The sequence below is a fragment of the Sinohyriopsis cumingii genome, chromosome 15, assembly GCF_028554795.1.
Source record: "Sinohyriopsis cumingii isolate HCF-2022 chromosome 15, ASM2855479v2, whole genome shotgun sequence".
NCBI lineage: Eukaryota > Metazoa > Mollusca > Bivalvia > Unionida > Unionidae > Sinohyriopsis > Sinohyriopsis cumingii.
Genome location: NC_142975.1, coordinates 129,855,799 through 129,877,358, shown reverse-complemented (window position 1 = coordinate 129,877,358; position 21,560 = coordinate 129,855,799). Strand labels below are relative to the sequence as shown.

The 21,560-nt window shown below is 36.7% G+C and overlaps 1 protein-coding gene across 4 annotated transcripts in view; it reads right to left on the bottom strand.

Annotated features, from left to right (window-relative positions):
* The window catches only part of LOC149782772 (charged multivesicular body protein 4c-like), a 98,694-nt gene that overhangs the window by 11,737 nt on the left and 65,397 nt on the right, over window positions 1-21,560 (bottom strand). For 3 of the 4 annotated variants that reach the window (XM_089934270.1, XM_089934268.1, XM_089934271.1), the window contains 3 exons: window positions 18,761-18,875; window positions 16,570-16,705; window positions 8,638-13,992 (listed from right to left, as the gene is read on the bottom strand). In XM_089934270.1, coding sequence (XP_089790396.1) covers window positions 13,940-13,992; window positions 16,570-16,705; window positions 18,761-18,875 — 304 coding nt within the window. In that variant the 3' untranslated portion in view covers window positions 8,638-13,939. Of the gene's footprint in view, window positions 1-8,637; window positions 13,993-16,569; window positions 16,706-18,760; window positions 18,876-21,560 lie in introns of those variants that run through there. The other variant, XR_016414457.1, reaches the window with a different exon arrangement.

Genomic DNA, 21,560 nt, shown 5'->3' with positions numbered 1-21,560 from the left:
TTTGAGGAGCATGATGAACAACTGCTAACAAATTGTTTTACGATTCCATCGGTTGTAGCTCATGTTGCAGCAAGGAAAAATGCGTGGAGACCAACGCGCAAGGAATTTCTACCGGATGTACAATCCAGTTGTTTGGAATACTATCACGGTGGATTATGGAACACTGAATACAACCGCGACGCTATGATCTCGGTTGATATGGTTGCCTGTTATCCAGCGAGTTTTCTCGGGTATGGATCCGCCGCTGAGTATTTCAAACGATTTGGACACCCCAGACATGAAATGACTCGTGTTGCTATTAATGGACCACTGCCTGATTTTGATTTAACCGGATTCGCTCGCATAGTATCATTTGAATTCGCGGCAGGACTCCATCGCTGTTGCTATATTTGGATCGGTAGACACATGGCTGAAAAGAAGTGGCTGCCAATAGCGCTGCTACGGTATATGATTGATTGTAGCATGCTAGTTTCGTTGATTGTCAGTGACGCGATTATATCATACCGGGCGCAGACTGAAGTCTGGTTACCAGAACCGGAGCGTCTAGACAGTATAATTGACGAGTCCAGAAAAAACATTGATGCCGACGAGGAATATATCATCGAATGGTCCAGGAGGATATTCAACCAACGAAACCACGAGGCAAAAGATCTCGGTAGAAGAATAATTGGTAAGTTTACACAAGGTGGAAAAAACTGCGATTACAAACGATATTGCTCACGGCTGATTATAGATGACGCAGAATATGATTTCGTAATCAAGGACGCAGTGGCGAAAAATAGATACGTGAACTGCAAAACAGCTTTCTTGTCCAATGGAACAAGGTTGGGTACAGTTGTTACCTACAGCGATGGAGACAGCCCGGCATACCCGCATTTGAGGGCGTCTATGCTGGGTTATGCCGCTATTAATTTATTCTCGATGATAAATAGATTTCCTGACACCGCGGTTAGAGTAGCCGTTGATTCATTTTATATAGACGTAAAGTACAAGAAAAACGTAGCCGAGTTTACTAGTCCGGACGAGAGTTGGGGTACATGGAGAATTAAAAATGAAATACGACGCGATTATTCCCCGTCAGCAGATGTCACCGTTGAGAACGACTACTTACGCGGTGATAAATTATCAGAATGGTCTAATGCACCACCGTGTTCTGATCCAATTTGTAGACACAAGACGGTTTATTTAAGCGGCTGTGGCGGGTCAGGAAAGACGACTCGGGCAATTGAATTATTTCGAACGCGGGCAAGTATAATCGTGCTTACACCGACCCATAGACTAGCGCGAGAAATAAAACAACGAAATGTTGACGCCGTTACTTATCACAGCTTTTTTCGATACAGCGGCGGCGAGTGGACTCCTGATCGAATGGGTGAAAAATTTATTCCCGACATTATCATCTGGGATGAGATATGTACTGTTTCGTTAGATACTTTACAAATGTTTCTTGAGTGGTTGCTGCGCGCGAATACAGCGGTGATCATGTGTGGGGACCATGGCCAACCACCACCATTTGTCGGCGAGGGTCCACATGATTGGTTGAGCGGGTTCGTGGACTATTATGAAGAAACCGATACTGATTACCGAGCACTTGATGAACAACTGCGCGAGGTTAAAAAACTAATCAGATTACAGCCGGATAGAGTTCAGTGTGAAATAATCCGCGAGGTGATTCCGGAAACGCCGTTAAATGAATTCTGGGAAACATGGAGACCAAATGATTTAATTGTAGCGAGTAGAAAGATAGTCAGAGACACACTTCAGCGGAAGTTGTTTACGTTGCATAAGGAAAAGTTTCCAACGCGTCCAGTGCCGTTATGTTATAGACCCGCGGACACACGGCGGCAGAACATTGAAGTTGAAATTCCAGGCCGGACAGAAAAACAAATTCTCGTGCTGAATGATATCGTGCTCGTTGATATCGGTGTCGTCGAGGACGCGCTACGTGCTGATAAATCCCCGTGGACGCTAGGATACGCAACAACAATACATTCCTCGCAGGGACTAACCATCACGGACACAATTGTTTGGATAGTTGATAATCGCATCGAATGGTCGAATCTAGTCTATCTTGCAGTGTCCAGAGTACGAAGGATAAATCAGCTTCGAAGAATTGTTATTGACGAAGTCACCGACGAAGCCGGCGACAAAGTCACCATCGATGCAAGCGTCATTGATAGAAAACTCTCGGGTTACCGCCAACAGGATAAAAAAAAACAGCGGCGTTTTGATATTGATGCCGAATTAATAATCTCGCTACGACAACAACAGAATAATCACTGCGCGAGTTGCAATTGTATAATGAGTTGGCGTTATTCGGATAAAGACACTCGCCAATTTACCGTGGATAGGATCGATAACAGTCTCGGTCATGTCAAAAACAATGTGAGGTTGACCTGTCTTGAGTGCAATAGACGCAACGGCGCTAGTTAAGACCACGTGGGGGTAATTGAGTATCGTTAGGTATCACTTGTAGTTGCTCGCGTGTAAATCCGCGCTGAGGAGCAGTTGAATCCAGTCTATAGATCGGTGGTCTACCAGTTGATCGTGTTATCGTTGATATGTTATGTGTGGTAACACTCCAAATAGGATCAGTAGCTCTTTTTTTACCGCCTTCAAGCTCTCCTGGTTCATATAGATATCTAACAGTGACATCGCCAAGAATCGGCTTGGAAACGCTATTTATTTTTGATTTTCCGGGTATATACTCGTATTTAATCGCGTCGCTGGGCTTCATGTTGATTGCTCGGGTAATCTCGTTATTTAACGCTGCAATTACACCTGGCAACCTTTTAACCCATTCACGAGATCGTTTTTCTTGGATGAATTCCTTCGCGTATTGATATCCAAATAACCGTTCAGCGAGAGTCCGATTGAATCGTTCAACAATTGCCTGATCACGATGTAGCGCAGTATGACCTCGTCGTATCGCGACGCTATGATGTTTCAGCGTTGATAAAACAGCGCCGCGAAATTCACTACCGGGATCAACTTGTAATAGATTTGGCCAGCGCAGAGGGCCTCTTCGATAAATTCTTTCAAACGCAACGGCTACTTCAGTTGCCGACTTTGTTTTTAACGGCTCCGCTTGTTTGTATCGACTCGCAACATCAACTACGGTTAGCGCGTATTTGTAACCGTTGTCATGCGGCAAAAATAGTATATCAGCCTGATGAACTTCATTAGGTACGCTGACATCAAAGCGCGAGAAGTTGATTTGTTTAGGCGGTGGTAGATAAATTTGCCATATAGCCTGTTTGGATAACCAATTAGCCGCAGTGGTCTTTGTTACCTTTGCAGCGCTTGCAAGCTTACCAATTGCGGCCTTCCCCTTCCAGTATCCTCTCGGAGAATAATAGATGGATTCCATGTTGTTATTATAAACGCTATCGTTTTCAATTACCAGCGCGAGAAGCTCCGCTTCCAATCATTAATTTACCTTTCATAGCCGATTTTACCAACCATGAGGCCAATTTTTCTTTGACGGATTTATCAGGAATAGCATTTAATGCGTGAATTAATTTTACATCCGCGATATGACGCTGTTGCAGATCGCTACTTTTGTAAGCAACATCATGAGCATGACACGCCTTATCGATAGCGTTTATTGGATACTCACCGGGTTTGGGCTGATTTTGATCATCGAGTCTAATATCTAATCGTGTTCCGGGGCCACAGTAGTTATATCCTGGGAGGTGTTTTTCTCCTGGATACTTTGCCCACGGTGTTCCGGGGAGTTTTGCCAATTTGGCTGCGATGTCACCTCCTCGCTTTTTTTTAAAACATCTCCGGGTCTAATAGAAATAAATCTAAATTTCTTTGTACCGCATTGTACACACTTGCCAGTAAGGGCCGATCTGTTATTTCTTGTCGTAGCGGTTGTCATATCATTTGTGCCAGTACGTACTCTACACTTCACACAATATAGATCCATAATTTATGTATAGAGATATGAATATAATTGATTTTTCGGCGACTAAAACAAGAGAACCAGTTAAGCATGTTGCAGCGTTACCAAACTCGATCCGAATGATTATCATCGGACCATCTGGATCCGGCAAGACGCAATTGTTACTCAATTTAATAATGAGATGGATGAAGTGGGATAAGTTGTATTTGGTTGCTCCTAGCGTAGATGATCAACGATGCTACGAGGTGTTGAAAGATTTCAACGAGAATGCATCAGCGATCGCTAAAAAAAATGTTATTGAGTTTATTACGGATATCAATGATGCACCGGGTATTGATGATATTGATGGCGACGTTAACAATCTAGTCGTGTACGATGATGTTATGTTAGACAATCAAAAAAACCCAGCTAGGATATTTTCCAGAGGCAGGCATAAAAACACTGACGTGATATATGTCACTCAACGATACACTCAGATTCCAAAAGTAATTAGAGACAACTGTAATATTCTTGCTGTGTTCAACGGCGTTGATACACACACGCTACGAAATATTTGGCAGACATGGTGCGGCGGTGACATGGACTTTAATGTTTTTCGAAACTTTTTTAGTCATGCTCAGTCGACCCCACATGGATTCGTAACGATAAATTTACATGATCCTCGGACACGATATCGTATCGGACTTGACCAAATATTCGTTTAGTTGTAAATAATTTTCATTGTAAATAACCACTTAGCAGCAGAGGGGGCGATGACATCGACGCGGTCGTCGACGTGCTTACCGGACGCTGACGACGCTGGGGATCAACGCGCAGAAGGTGTTAATTAAACCAAATGACGTTTGGACGATCCCCCAACGACGACGTCGTTTTTTTTTTACCAGGCGCTGACGACACTAGATCGTTGAGTGCAGAAAGTAATAATTAAGCAAAATAACGATTGGACAAAATGTCCGATTCGCCCCCTCTGCTGCTCTGTATAACACTCAGCCACTCTGAAGCTATTTATAACAAAAGTGTGCCGTTGTACAATCAACCGGACATATATTTTTAAATGTCTGTTACTTCAAGCTAGTTTCGTTCGATCAGTGATTTTCCTTTTCCACGCCATCTACGTTCTGGCAGTCATTAATCAGGAACAATCTACTAATTCACTGGTATTCACCATGCATTCTAACCACGTATCTATGCTCTCGGCGTGATTTATCCACTTACCTTCTCTTATTTTAACAACCAATTTCTATATGATAATTGTCAGTGTAGGGAAAAGAACCAGAAACGTTTCAGTTTTAGTGAAAACAATGATTTTTCACAATTGTTCACACCACACATTATCGTGTTCTGAGGTTCTCGTAAATAAAGACTTTGTCATGTTGAAAGAACATCTTTGTTAGTAATAACACTGGACAACAAATTTTTACAAAAGTCATGTTACTGAAATAAAATTAGTCAATTCTTATCAATTTTTATGTGCTGAACACGAATATGACAGTCAAATTGCAAAATTGGCTCTAGTTTTTTTGTAATCTGCAAGAAATTAATGTTTACATAACGAAATGCATTCCAATAGTAAAAGGTCAACTGTAATAGCCTACCTATAAAAAATCAAGTCACTGACTACATCTTAGATTTCTTCGCCTGTCTCTTGTACAGCTGTTCGGGAGCATCTCTGAGGAGTGTCCAGCAGTAGTCAGCCAGCATTGTAGTGGACCATTTTCCCTGGTATCTTTGTTCCATTGTTGCGATATCTTGATGAAAACGTTCGCCGTGTTCATCACTAACAATACCACAGTTGCTAGGAAAGAAATCCAAATGGGAATGAAGGAAGTGAATCTTTAGAGACATATTGCAGCCAAGTTTCTTATACTTCATCAACATGTCTTCTACTAGTTCCTTATAGTTTTCTGCCCTAACATTTCCGAGGAAGTTTGTAGAAACTAGGCGAAAAGCATTCCATGCTTGTTTCGCGTCACCTTCCAGCAAGTTGTTGAACCGGTCATCTTTGAAAAGCTCTCGAATCTGAGGACCCACAAAAACTCCCTCTTTAATCTTTGCTTCGCTGAGTCGAGGGAATTTTTCATGCAGGTATCGGAATGCTGGCAAAGTCCGGTCAATGGCTTTCACGAAGTTCTTCATCAAACCTAGTTTGATGTGAAGGGGTGGTAGCAAGATTTTCTGAGCCTCAACCAGAGCTGGGTGTTGGATATTCTTCTCTCCAATGGCTACATTCTGCCTGTGAGTCCATTCCTTCCTCATGTAGTGCATTTCCCTTGCTCGGCTATCCCACTCGCATAAGAAACACATGTATTTTGTATATCCTTGCTGCAGTCCCATTAAAAATGCAACTACCTTCAAATCACCACAGAGGTGCCAGCTGTACTTGTTATACTCAATGGAATTCAGTAGCTGCCTTAAGTTATCGTATGTCTCTTTCATGTGGACAGCATACGCTACTGGAATAGATGGAAGAATGTTTCCATTGTGCAAAAGCACAGCCTTGAGACTCAGTTTCGAAGAGTCCACAAATAGTCTCCATTCTTGTGGGTCATGAGTGATTTTTAAAGCATTCATGAGGCCCTCAATATCGGAACAGAATATCAGATTACTTTCCTTTCTAAAGAAAGGCTCCAATTGCTGGTGGCGCTTTCGATATGCAGTAATTGTGACATCTTCTTCTAGAAGATTCCATTGTTGGAGTCTTGATCCTAGCAATTCTGCCTTGTTCTTTGATAAGTCCAAATCACGAATCAGGTCATTTAGTTCTTCCTGTGTTATTCTGTGTGGGGTTGATGATGCACCACAGTGAAAATCTGGATCACTGCATGCTGATGGACCAGGAGAAGAACAGGTCGACTCACCTTTGTCTTCGTCAGATGAATCAAGAGAATATTCTGCTGGAGGTTCTGGAATAGGAAGTCCCTCACCATGTGGAACTGGTCTCAATGCAGACGGAATGTTTGGGTAGACTATTCTCGACTTCTTTCGCTTCGTTATTCCGCCGGAAAGAGGAGGAACCAAGCAGAAGTAACAGTCATTTAGGTGGTTGCTTGGCTCTCTCCACACCATTGGGACTGCAAACGGCATTGATGACCTTTTGCAATTCAACCACTGTGAAAGCTGTGTTGTACATGTAGCACAGCATATATGCGGAGCCCAAGGCTTGTCTTGGTCACCAACCTTGCATCCGAAGTAAAGATGATATGCCTTCTTCACTTGAGAATTGATACTTTTCTTCTGGTTGGCAAATGTCACTTCCCCACAAATATAGCAAAAATTGTCCGCGGTATTAACACACTTTCGAGGCATTACTGTTCTTTATTGTACGTAAATGGATAAAATAATAAGTTTTATGTAACAGTAGCTTGAACTGTCTCGCACAACGTCTAAAATATTTTAAATGCTGAACCTATCTGATTGGGCTTTATATAGTACACTGCTTACGTCAGCTTCAGCAGCCGCCTGGCATTAGTATAATAGGCCTACACATGTATAGTACACTGCTGACGTCAACTTACTTCAGCAGCCGCATGGCATTAGTATTGCATTGCATCAGAAAATGATGCAATCAACTGTGGATGATGTGAGCATGATGGTATTATGCAATGTTACATCATTATTCCGGATGTTGCTGCAGTCCTACTGGAGAAATTTACACAGTGAAACATAGAAAATGAGGTATATGAATATCTTCAAAACGAGAGCCAATACAAATTTTTCACGGTTATATTCGTGTTCGGCACACCAAAATACTACAGATTAGGGCCTTTTCAAGTCAGTAATGATTTCACTGTTGACCAGTGTAATCATTGTATAAAAGGTACAATCATAACATAATGGTGCCTTTACCACACGGTGCCTATAAAATAACTCATGTCTAGAACGTAACTGATTGAAAAGATTGTATGGAACGTTTCATGAGATACTTAAAATAAACACTAATGCATATATGCGTTTTGTTCACATCTACACTTTGTTTTCTGCTAATCTTTAAGTGGAGACCTATTTTAATATTAGCCTGTTTATATTCAGTGCCATGCAACCTATTATCATGTTTACTCTTTAAATTAAGTCAAGTGTAAAGATTGTGATTGTAAACATTTTGTATTGCTAATCAATATGTACTTGTACGGCTTCTGTAAACTGTTGTATCAATTACACACCCTGACAATAAACCATATTTGGAAGACTTTCTATGGCTAACGATATATTTAGTTCAATCCCAAAGTTGAAAAACATTTCTGGAGCACTACCTCGACATTTCTGTATGTCGATCATTCTATCCCAAGTGAAGTAGTCACAAAGAAAACAATTGCATCTCTGAATTTGCCATTAAATGATTGTGTGTTTGCTTGAAATGTAATTGTGTTATACTCCCGGCAAATGTTTTCCAGTTTGTAGTCTTGTGTCCCTGTTAAATTTCAACTCATGAGGAAGGGCACAGCATACATACAGAATAACATACATACATACATACATACATGGCCAATGTGGGCATGTGAGAAAGCTTGCCAGTAGCTTCTCGTGGGTCGGTGGTTCTTTCCGGGGGTTTTCCGGGTTCTTCCTCCACCATTAATACTGGCCGCCATGTATAGCCTATCGTGCTGAAAAATGGCGTTAAACCCCACAACAACAACAACAACAACATACATACATGCATACATACATACTGTTACAGCTCTATTGTCTTAAATTAAGTAACAGAAAAGAGCGACAACCAAAAAGCGTGGTAAAAATAAAAAATAATTTACTTCCCTTGAATACAAAGTGACAATTGAAACAGAACTTACAGTATTGTTAACTAAATCCCTAAGAATCTTAAAAGTTCACAAATCGCAAAAGTATAGGGTATTACAAATCGATAAAAGTTTTGAATATGCCGATGTGCCAATAGACTGGAATAGTGTTTATGTGCTAACGGGCTTGATGTATCACTATGATATAATCGAAATAGTCCTGGAATAGATTCATAATTATCTCAAAAAAAATCCGAAACGTGAAAGAGAACATTTAATTTCAGTTGAACAATTTGAATAAATATATCCTCTCAAGTATTAACTAAAACACAATTACAAGTGATGCCTTTAAAGACCGATGTTAAGATTGGAATACATAATTATGTTTAATTCAAATTTATATACAGACTGTCGCCTGACTTACGACATAAGAAAAAATATATGTCTTTAACAATGGAATTTTCCATCAAACTGTAAACAAAATCCATTTCTAGAAAATTCTAAGGTTAGAATCAAGGCTGTATCTAGATCTGAAACCTAGAAAACATGATTAAGCTGCATGACAATTGGCATGTAGGCCAAAACTCCTACCTTCAGTTATGGACAAAGGTCAATCACACAATATCAAATACTGTTATGAAGATGTTATTGTCACTCTACGTTTGGAAAATCAAAACTTCTCTAGGATACGGTGATATTTCTCGAAAACAGTTGTTTACCAACATTATTAATATATTATTTCGGCCTCATATCAAAGTAGTGTTAAATTCAACATATCTTCACTTATATTTCAAATTATTGTCTCTAACATTTGTTTAGGTTTAATCTTGAAATCTGGGTCTATATAACACAACATAATGTTTCATTAGACAAGATTATCGCCACGCATTTTAATATTTTCTCCAGCCTATGATTTATGTAATTGCCATAAGATGCTATTTATTGATTGTTTTATTTATATGTTACAAAACTATGTAAGGAACATAGACGCTAAATCTCATCAGAAGCGCAATGAATATATACTTGTAGTTTACCAGACGAGTTTAGAGATTATTAAATTTCCTTTTTGTCGTCGTTTTTCAAGTTATTGGTGCGTAGACTTATAGGGATCATGCAAACCAACAATATCTGCAGCGCTGTGAGTATATACAATATACTGAAAGCTTCATTCAGGTTGTTGAGACAATACGTATTTTCTCAATCTTTCAGTCACTTAATCCAGTGTATTAGCATTATTTTATGCAATCCTTTGGTGTTTAATATGTTTGATTCTTTCTCTATCGACTCAGATGGGGCTAAATAAGTGGAACACATTTAATTGGATGCTAAAGTAGTAGCTATTGTTTCTCCAATACTTTTTCTTGGTGGAGCTTCTATCCGTAGGTGGCAGTGACGCTATGTCTTTAGTTAAACGTGAACCAAAATCACACGGACATGGTGCTATCGGCATAATAAAGTCAATGCTTTCCCGTTCGCTGTTGTTTGCAAAGCTCAAAATCAAAATTCATTTTTTTTTTTTTTGCTCAAACATTGTGATACTACTGCTGAGCCTTTCTTCCATTCTTGCTGTATGGGTAATTCTTAAGTTTCCAATCAAAAGTGTTAAAACCTCGTTCCCTTCCAAATGCTATGAACGTTTTTATTTTAAATTCCTCGTGTTTAAATTACGATTTCCTAGCAACTCGTTGGTTGTCTACCTCTGATCCTATATAACAATATTAACTGTTCAGTATTCAGATTAGCCGGATTGTATATAAGTCTGACTGCATTTGCATTTAATTACTTATTGCCGTAAAGTATATACTGCGTGTAAATTGTTTTCTGCCAAGCCTGATGGAACACAGTCAAATCGATAACAGTTAACTCGTGTCTAGGGGTTCGTTTAAGACTTGAAATTCACCAAAACGCTTTCATTACACGGTGTGCAACAGCTCCAACACGGGATGCTGGCGTCTTACAAATTAAATTTCTTGTTCGTCTTATAATTAATCTGACTCCATTTGTTCTTTTCCTCAAAAGTTAAGTTTTGGCATTTTTAAAATTTCTATGGACATTCTCTATGTTGTCTGCCAATCTTGTGCTCATTTTGTCTTTGCATCTTCTATTTATTTGCAGAATGCGTAATTTGGAAACAAATGTATCAACTAAATGCGAAAAGACAAAGACAAGCCTGATTCAGCAGTAATAATTACAGCCGTTTAAATGGGACTATAAATGAAAATACTGAGATGAAAACAATGAATGCTAAAACAAGATAGGATAGCAAATAATCAACAAGAGAACACATCAATGAATACAACAAGGACCCCAGACAACTTAATGTCACAAAGAAAATGACATAAAATATTAGCTTAATAGCACTGAGGTAAAACTTAAAAATTACATAACTCACTGCAGTTGTTTGTTGCTCCATATACGAATTTTACTGAGATGGCGATGATTAAGAACTGGTTCGCTCTATTCAACTTCATATATTAATCTATCTGAATAACATAGAACATGTTTTAATAGCATAAATACAGGGGATTTAATTGCCTTTGAAAGACAAATCTAAATATGACACAATAGCTACTGCTAACTAAAAAAGAGACAAATGATCGTAATAGAAAAGCTGAATCATTCAGAAGCATTGTCTGGAATGTTTTATTATCGATTTGTATTGCAAGACAGACACTCGTTAAATCTGAGCTGTCATAACTACGTTGGTCTAATATACAACTACATCAACAACTAAGAAATCAGTACATATTTATTAGAGATTTGTTTCAGTGTGTTTTGCTTCCTCGTTAGTTTGTTAAACTTATGTTTCAAGGCTATCAAAACTTTCACTCAATGGATATATAGGCAAAGCTGGCTTATGCGACACATTTCAAGTGAAGTATCGACTTTGTCATGGTTTATCATTGGTCCATAAAATGTAAGCAATCGCAGCTACTGAGACCATTAGTATTAATATGGATGACTGTTTATGTTATTCTCACTCTTAGGTTTTCTTTAAACGTTTGTAATCTGCCATGTATCATCTGAACGTCCAGTATCAGATAGTAAAAGAAAATCTGAGAATAGGACTATCGTCATCATAATATTACTACTATGCGTACTCTTTACGTTTTTCTGGCATGTTATTATTTTTTTTTTGTACTATTAGAGATTTGTTTATCGTTGGAAAGGGTATTATTTACTACGTCAATATTGATGAGAAGAATTGTTTAAAGTCTACTGAATTTCACTAATTAGTTGGTGTATTCAACGATACCAATTCACAGGACAATATCAGTCGGTAATAGAAATAGTCCTTTGCCATAACAGCAAAGTTTAATTTAGGCTCTAAGTATCTGGTATGAAATTCTGAAAACCTCTCGTAATGTTTTACTTTGTATCGCAGCTGTCCGTATCTTAATAGCTCCTTCACTTTTAAATGTGTCTGATGCTGGAGAAACGGTACAGTTGTATTATGTGTATTACGATTCTTCAGTTAGCCATAATTTCAATACAGTATATTAAGTTTGTTTTCCTCTTTAGTTTTTTTGCCACATCTGATTTGTATTTACTTAAGAGACTCGACTTTAGGAATCCAACTAAAAATAAAAATATTTTCGGTCATTTCGAACGATATACAGAATTTCATAGAGTACTTTACGCCTGATACATCATAGGATGGTATTTTTAACAAGCCAAAAAATACGACAAAATAAAACAGGTACTTTTGTTTTCAACAATTTACGTTTCTTATATTTCTCAAACCTATAAATGTTTTTAGATATATGTCAAATTTTTCCATTTCAATATTTGATTTTTTACAGATACTTCATATACTGGATCACCACGTGCAGTTTTTAGTCGAGTTCCCCATAAACTGAATTTATTTATTTGAGACACCTTTCATATCGAGCTCGTTACATTTACGAGGTCTTAAAGCAATACTGCTCAATGTTATCATTGTTAAAAGTATTACATTAATTGGCTTATATATTTTATGTTTGAAATCAACACTTCTATTTAATAGGTGTTCTGCAACAGAACTAGCTTTCACCTAACTTAAATTCCATCCAAACTTACAAGTAACTATGCATTATCTTTTGTTACCCAGAAATATTGTTTTAGTGTTAAAACAGTTAATTTGTTATATCCCCTCGCTACATCTTATTGAATTATGTACAATATAGCTTGGTACCATTATTTATGATATGTTTTAAAAAAAAACTTGTGTGCGTTGTTACAGGTGTGAAGACAGGAAAATTAGGAGAAGGTATATTTGTAATTCTTGACCTTCGACAATATACATAAAAGAAAATTAAATTAATACATCCGAAACTGTCAAACTGTGTTTTCTGAAGAACATATATGGAACAATTTAAGCAGCTATTGGTATATATGTAACATAAAATGTACATTATCTATAAGTATTAAGTTAGAAAACGTGCAACAATATTAATATGAAATTAATAAACAACTGTAAGTTGTTAGATACATGTTTGATGATACGAGAGATTAAGCATGGTGCATGATATAACAAGCTTATTCCTACCATTGTTGCATGCTGTATTTTGTAACTTCAGTGGTTATCGCGTGCTCATCAGCAGAATATAACTTTCAGTAATAGCTTTATCTTTAATTTTGATCTGCTGAATAATGTTGATACCATGTGAACATAATAAGTCATGTATATTGCAAACATTTTCTTCGATCATCAGAGGAAATAAAAGCTGTATATAATCAATGAACTTATCTAATACCTTTTTCCATCAAGATCATATTTGTAAATCTAAAGTTCTTTAAAAACAACAATTCAGGTAATAACTTTCTTTCCACCGTTGAAATAAAAGTATGATAGTCATAAATTGAAAATCTTAATATATGTCAATTGCACGAGGATGCTAAACAGTTAATATGATCTGATACCAGGACAATGTTCTAAGTGATACAGGTGACAGAACATCCTGTGTTAAGTTCTATCAGTTTCTGACCCATATCGGTTCAATGGTTTTTGAAGATATGAATGTCAAATGGGAGTGCATTAGTTTTAGTCGAAATTGAAGAAACAAAACTGACATTTTTTATTACAAATATTATGGAACTGGAAGGGACATGTACAATCAATCTGAATGTTAGATTTTCTTTATGGATATTAAAAGCACGTTACTAATGTTTAAATTATACTTCATCACTGATGTCTAAAATATGCACAATAATGGGTAGATAAATGACAAATTCTCCACAACAAACAAACAGTATCACATCTGAATTTGCTACGGTCCCGTAACTCCATTGGATAAACATCCTTTGTTAAGCTCATTTAGCTGGCCCATGCCTCTAGCTTGTTAAGGTCGTCATCTTCAACTGGTCTAGCTAGAGAAAAGAAATGTTAAATTAGTTTATTCATTGTTCTATCCAATTCCGTACTGATCATAGTAGCTGGCATACTAAACAAAACTGCTACTGGAGGGGTATATTATCCATCTCCTTAAAACCAGAAGGTTATAAAGAAAACACATTCTATAACTGTATAACGCATTGTATATAGCATTTCATGTGGATGAACATTTATGTTTTGTTGTCAAAAGAAACGAACTGCTGTTATTTTCACCGATGGACTTAAATGTTTATTCCATAGTTTACCACAAGGATGGGGTTATGAATTATGTGCTCAAACGACAATGAAACTAGAGGAATGGTAGGAAATGTGCGGATACAAATAGATCACTCCCTTTCCGACATCAAGCCCCTTTTCCGTGATGGAGATGAATCCAAACGTCAAGCAAAGTGCATAACTGGAAATAGTATGAGTGCAAAATAGGTCAACAAGCATAGGTATGATGATGAATATTATACGTAGTAGGTAATACAGCAGTCAACTGAAACCTGCACAAATTGCTGCATTCAAAAATCATGCATTGCAATTGTAAATCAGAATGGACAATAACTCTTACAAAAGCAACATGACCGCAAAGATTTGTCCATTCGTGCATCTTTAGACTAGGACCGTAACATGGAAAAGTTCCTACGTAATCCATTAAAATCGCAATAAAAGTCCATTTAGATGATACGTTCAAGTACAAATCAGAAAGGGGAATAACTTATAATAATTTACAGGAACACTATGATTTTACGATATGAGAATCTTTACCTGATAACCTTCTTAGCTTGCCAAGATTCATAGCAATTCATCAAAACTCGAATAACCCAGTTACCGTAACTAGATTAAGACACAATACAAAAATAACAGTAACTCTAGGAACAATTGCGGAAGCAAAGTAAATTTTCAATATGCGCTTCTTCTTGTGGTAGCTATAATATTTACCAAATTTCACGGTAATCCATCTAACACTGCAGGACTAGTTGCGCTAACGATATTGTGTTACACACTGCAATATGATTTAAGTGAAAAGGTCAATAGCTTTGACAAGAAGTGTGGGAGCAAAGTGATTCGTTGATGTGCTTAACCTCATGCAATGTCCACAATAATTATTAAGCTTCTTTGAGATCCCTCACTTACTGTGGGGAATAAGTGTGCAAAAGAGATTATGTCCTAAGCTCCATTGGGTTAAATGACAAACATAGAATAATTCTAACATGAAGAGGGAGAAAAGTGGTTTGCCGATATACACATGTTCAAATGATGACATTAATAATTACGACGTTAATGGCAATCCATCGAAATTGGGAGACTAGTTACGCTAACGAGAGTGTGAGACAATGAAATGCAGACGGACAGACACAAAGATAACTATACACCACCGCCTCTAGAAATGAGAACACCAGATTATTGTATTGACTGAACAGACTATTATGAAGACAACACAAGCAAAACACATACTGGCTTCATCTTAATTACGATGAAGATAAGCAAGCATCAATAAAGCAACATGTTGGTAGCAAAACTCCATTTCACTTTCAAAGTCAAGAGTCCTACAGTATCCTTTAGGAATTATGACGACATTACAGAATCATGAAGCCGGAAAACTCCTTCCTAAATTAAATGCTTTATAATACAAGATGTAGATGCAGGTGGTGTTGAGTTTTGGTCTTATGTATCACTTTTAGAAGATCTGACATATTCTGTCAGATAATGAAATATGGCCAAAATGGATTTCATAAAAATGTTAGGTATACAGCCAAGCAGAGAATGCCAGATTGAGAAGCATATCTATGGTTAATATGCTTGTTTTGAAAATGGAAGAGCTAGCAACCTAAACTGTTATCATGAGTTAACAACGCCAAAATAAATCATGATTGGAGTGGACAATTGATACAACATTAGTCAAATAACAGTGAAAAGCAAGTACAATGGATAGTTCTTAGGGTAGGTTGCCAACAAAGTCAATGAGAAACCCAGCTTAATGTCATGACATTAGCAGATATCACCTTTATAAAAAAACAGACTTTTCCCTTATTACTAAAAAACGTTACAGTATATAAGACATATGTTGGGTTCAATGAAATGTTGCCATGCTTTACATTATTTTTTTAAAGTACTTTTAATGTACCGTAAGTTTTGAGACATTTCAGTTTCAAGAAATTATTCCCATGACAAATGTTTTGCGACACTTTTTTGCGACCTTTATCTAATAACGTGCGTTACCTCCATTACGACCTACACTAACTAATTAAAGAATTGGATGAGGCCAAATAATGGCTGAGTAAATATCAAATTCGGGTGTCAAAGCACATGCTTGTGTAATTAGTATATATTTGCCAAAGCGATAATAAAGCACTGACAATCAATTAACTGGTATTTTAATTCCATTATCTACCTTGGCTTGAATTTTCGACTTCACCTAATCTCTTTACAAACACATACACACCTTTCAATACTGCGGACGCAACATGATTGATAATATGCTATGTTTGTGCATTTGGTTGAGTGTTCGGTGCATTTTGTTAGAAATAAACAGTAAAACCACAATCACGAGTCATATAATAGACCTGAAAGAGTAGTACGTTTAGCCTTTGCAACGGATAGCTTCTCTGTCGGAACAGATGGCAGCTCTGCAATGGGTTCTCCCACATTCATCAGTTTCTCATCCAGCTCCAGTTCCTCTAGCTCTTTCAGCAAGTCATCCTGAATGTACAAAGATGGTATGAAAATTTACCTTTTACAAACAGCATACACATATATTACAGAGTTCAAAATATATGGGTACAACATGCACGATATTCCATGCCTTGCCCCTGCATGAAAACTTCAGCAAGAAATGCTAAACAAGTTCTGCAGAGTATCATACCTGAATCTGTATGCATATCAGTTTAACCGCTTCTGACTCTCAAGAATTTAATATTGTTGATGATTTTACTGCCGCCACACTAGTGACTACTATAGCCCACCTTGCCAACATTCCTATATTTGCAGACATAATATCCATGTGGGCCCAAACTAAATGGTAAATTTAGAAGATTGATGTTCGTTTAAGTATGCGATTTCAGTTTTGGGTCTGTAATATTAACTGCATAACAATCACTTTCCTGATTACATACAGGTCAGGTCGATTAAGTTTAAATACTTTTACATTTAATGAATCGCCGATATAATTTTAAAGACAAACACTTATCCAGTAATCATCCAATAAAGACTTCGTGCCACATGAATACACTAATACTAACACACACCATACTACCTTCTGAAAACGGTAAGTCAGTTTCCAAGGAATAAATGTTGTTAAAATTAGAAAACATATCTACCAACCTAATGTCATTGCAGCTTCTCTTTTGTATTTAACATGCAATACAAGCAACATTTATTTGCCTCTGAGTAATTACCATTTATAATTTTGAAGTTCCAACATACAAGCTGTTCTATTATTCTGTTATTTTCTACCCTGTCTGAAACAATTATAAGGTCTTAGCATAAATCTGAGGTCCATCCATGCCCAATTTTAAGCATAAGGTAAACAAAATAATACCCTAAAATGAGTGTTAAATAAATAAGAGATCCATTACGCATACAACACGACATCCAAATATGATAGCCACAAGGCTTGAATAGATAGACAGAGGGCTGGACACACATAAATAATGGTTAAAAGGCTGCCTAAGTTTGCAATGCTCCCCACCATAATGAACCAAAATGCCAGGTCAGCATTGGTACAAACGTGCTCAATTCCAGAAAGAAAATACAGACAACTTTGCAACTCTTTCTTGACATTTGAATCAGACGTAAATTAACCATAGGGGCCAAGGAAGTTGACATTTTGTTAAATTACCTTTCATAGCGTAGTCCAAGAAAAACAGGTAAACAAGTATACATACACTTTCAATATCTTCAATGAAAAAATATCACTTATGGTAAATATGAACGCCATTCGGAAGCTTTGTTGTTTTTTCTTTTATTGTTTTTTTATAGTAATCTGGTTTCTAGTAAACATGTGAATGAAAGAATACATTGCTGTAATGGAGTTACACGAATTATAACTTTTGTGCTTGTGCATTGCTGTTCTAGAATAACATTTAAATAACAGCTGACTTAGGAGTGTTGGATGACACGTTTACAATGATCAAATTTATTTAAACTGGTCCATGCCAAACGCTTAGAAAAGTCCAAATACCTCTCATAACCCTTCTGCAATAAATGAATCCACTAATAGTCATCCTTTTTAAGATGAATCCAAGAACTGATATACTGATGGCTTGTGATCAGTTTCACTCTTTGGCATATAATACTATGATTCTTGGGCTAGAGGGATGTTATTATACTTAAAATCATAGAACAGCACATCTCCAGAGATATTTTGATCCTTTCTAATCTCCTAAACAGATAGTTTTAAAATTTCTTTATCTAATGATTTTAAATTTTCTGTTAATTATAAGTCAGTAGAGTATTTGTATCAGTATTTGACACAGTAATTGAGGAATTATTCTAGTGTGATCCTTTTAAATCAATTTCGGCTACTGTTTAAAGCATGTCTAGCAGCGGAATGATATCCAAGAACATTAGGTAATATAAGGCCTAATCACTCACCTAAATTTTAGTTGCCATACTTGACATAAAACTGAGCAGAGATGTCAGTTGAGTTATACCTTGTTATCAGTTTTAGAAAGACCACATAGTTTGTTAGACTTATTCAAGCTATATTTGGTCTAAGAATATTGGTATTATGCAATCGGCCAAAAATGTCCATACTTCGTCCACCTCTTGTCCCAAGCCAGCTGGATTAGATATTACATCCGAAATCTCCTGTCCAATTTCATGTTGCTCTACCACATCATCCATCAGGCCATGTACCTTTTCAACATCACTGAAAATTGGACATTAAAATTACGCAACTATTTGGAACGTACAGTTAAAGTACACCATGTCAGCATTGTCTGCTGCTGAAGACGTTGTGTTTAACATACAATTCAGTAGGATCTGTTGATTTAGTGTATGTATGGTTACATCTTTATTATGAAACAATTTATAAAGATAGGTAGTGTAGTAGTATGAACCATTGAACATACTAGACACTGTTATAGTTTCAGTAACATCTTGTAAGGGATTAATATAAACATCCAGATAAGAAAGAACAAATACTATTATAAATTAAACAAACAAGGAAACTTTTGCATACAGAATATTACGAGTTGATCCTAACTTTACGACTTTCTACTTCATATTACAGTCATGATCTAATTCTAAAGCAATATAGCAGAAATGTTTGTTCATCAGCCTTAAATATCCTTGAAGTCAGAAGGTAAAAGGAGACGTCCTTTAGATTACAAGAAAGCTAATTATTTTCATTCACTTAAATCTGAGCTGCCTTACTTAATAATTAACTGATCAAAAAGGTGACTTGAATATTACCTTCTTATCAGTTTTAGTAGCACTTTTAAATTCTGAAAAAAACTTTCTATTCATTTTAGTAGCAGACAATGCAAATGATGTATACCTTGTTGACAATATTAGAATTTACAATTGTTTTAGAATGAAAAAGTAACTATAGCTTTTTTAAAGGATAAAGTGACAAGATTGTATTACTTTTAGTGATTTAAAATTTGCTAGTTTTGTTATAGCTTAGAGCAAAATTATTTTAAGGTTATGTAACGATAATGTCTTATTTCTGATAGTTTGCTATGTAATTATGATCTTGAGACAGGCACAGCCTAGATCAACGAAACGCACACCATATTAATTGATTAATGTATTTTGATAAAAATTTGAATAGTCTTACATTTTCATGAGTAGTCATACTTAAATATAATGAAAGATCTAACAAGGTGTGAAGGCATTTTTCCTGAGCCTTGTCTCACCACTTATGCCGCAATAAAATACCCCTGCAGAGCACACACATACATATTCCAATAAAATAACAATATCGATCACATTAACGATCTTATGCAACACAGAAAGTAACATATAATTTTCATACTTACAAAACCTTATGTAGGCATCATCACGTTACAGGATTCGCTATACATATATATATATATATATATATATATATATATATATATATATATATATATATATATATATATATATATATATATGTGTGTGTGTGTGTGTGTGTGTGTGTGATCATAACACTTGGTAGTAATGTAAATGTTTTATTTATAGCTTCACAAGTCTCAAATGCTCCAGATGGCAACCTGAAAATGTTTCTAGGGAGGAGGATAGAATTGCACTCATTAAGAGACGACAAGGGATAGATGACTACTTAATTCTGAGCATGCTGTATGAAAAGACGTCCCCTTGAACAGCAGAGAAGCTAATCGATAAGCTTAACGACGGTGATATCGAAGTATCATTCTAAACTGCTGCCTGTCTGCTGCTGCAACTACGGTATCTCTACTGAGTGTCAGGTTCAACAATCTCCAATTTCTGGCCCTGGTCTCTCAGTTTTTTTATATAGTGGACTCTCAGTTTGGGGGAAATGTGGCCCTCGACAGCGTTTTGAGGCGATGAGCCTCTAAACCATTTTCAGTGAGATGTTGCTCGAGACTGTCAGTTTTGGGGAGATCTGGCCCTAAATCATCACTTATAGGGAGACATGACCCTTCTCTCCCAACTTTGTCAATATGTGGCCGTATAAATATGTGGCCCTGGACTTAGAATTTTACAAAATACCACCAACAGCTCAACTGAATCTTTTCAGGATGCTGGTAAATTTCCCAAGACCCTGTATGTTATGAAATGCAGTTTAAATTACAGTATTGAGATAAGCTTGTGGAACATTCAACTGGTCTTCATTCAACACATTCAACACAGATCCATCTAATTAAAAAAATTCGTGATCGGAACATAAAATGCACCCAATAAGTGAAATCTAAACAAGAATATTAATTAAGCAACACATACAGGTCACATGGACCTTGCAATAAGGATATAAAACTAAGAAGCATTCACTCGCCACGTTTCATGGTCTTAGGTAGGACGGTATGCATATATCAAGCAAAAGCTCATATGGTCACAAACTATACGTAAAAACTTAGAGAAGTTAACTTCTTTCTGTATAAGGGTGTGGTACTATCAGATATGCGAATCAGCATCAATTTCGTGAGTGAAACATAAAAAAATGCTGAGAAATGGGCATCGAATGCAAAATTTATACCAAGTCGGTGAATCATAAAATATGGGAAATAATGACCTCCTTCTGCCATGAGTGTAGTCCTTACCCAGCCACTAGGTTTCATGATTCTAGATAGAATAGTATGCCAATAGCATGTCAATCCTACGTGATCATGAACTAATCTAAAAATGTAACATGCGTGTAAAATGTAAAATAGCAATCATGTTTCTATGGGTGTAGTACTAAGAGTGATATATGCAGACATCTAATTTAATGACGCAGTCAATATACAGTAAAAAGACATTAAGCAAATTCAGCAAAGTGTAAATATGGGTCGCAACGACCTACTTTTAAGATTAGGTGTAGATGCAGACTCTTGCCAAGTTTCGTAATTCCAGGAATAATAGTATACTGGAGATAAAAACTTTCATGATC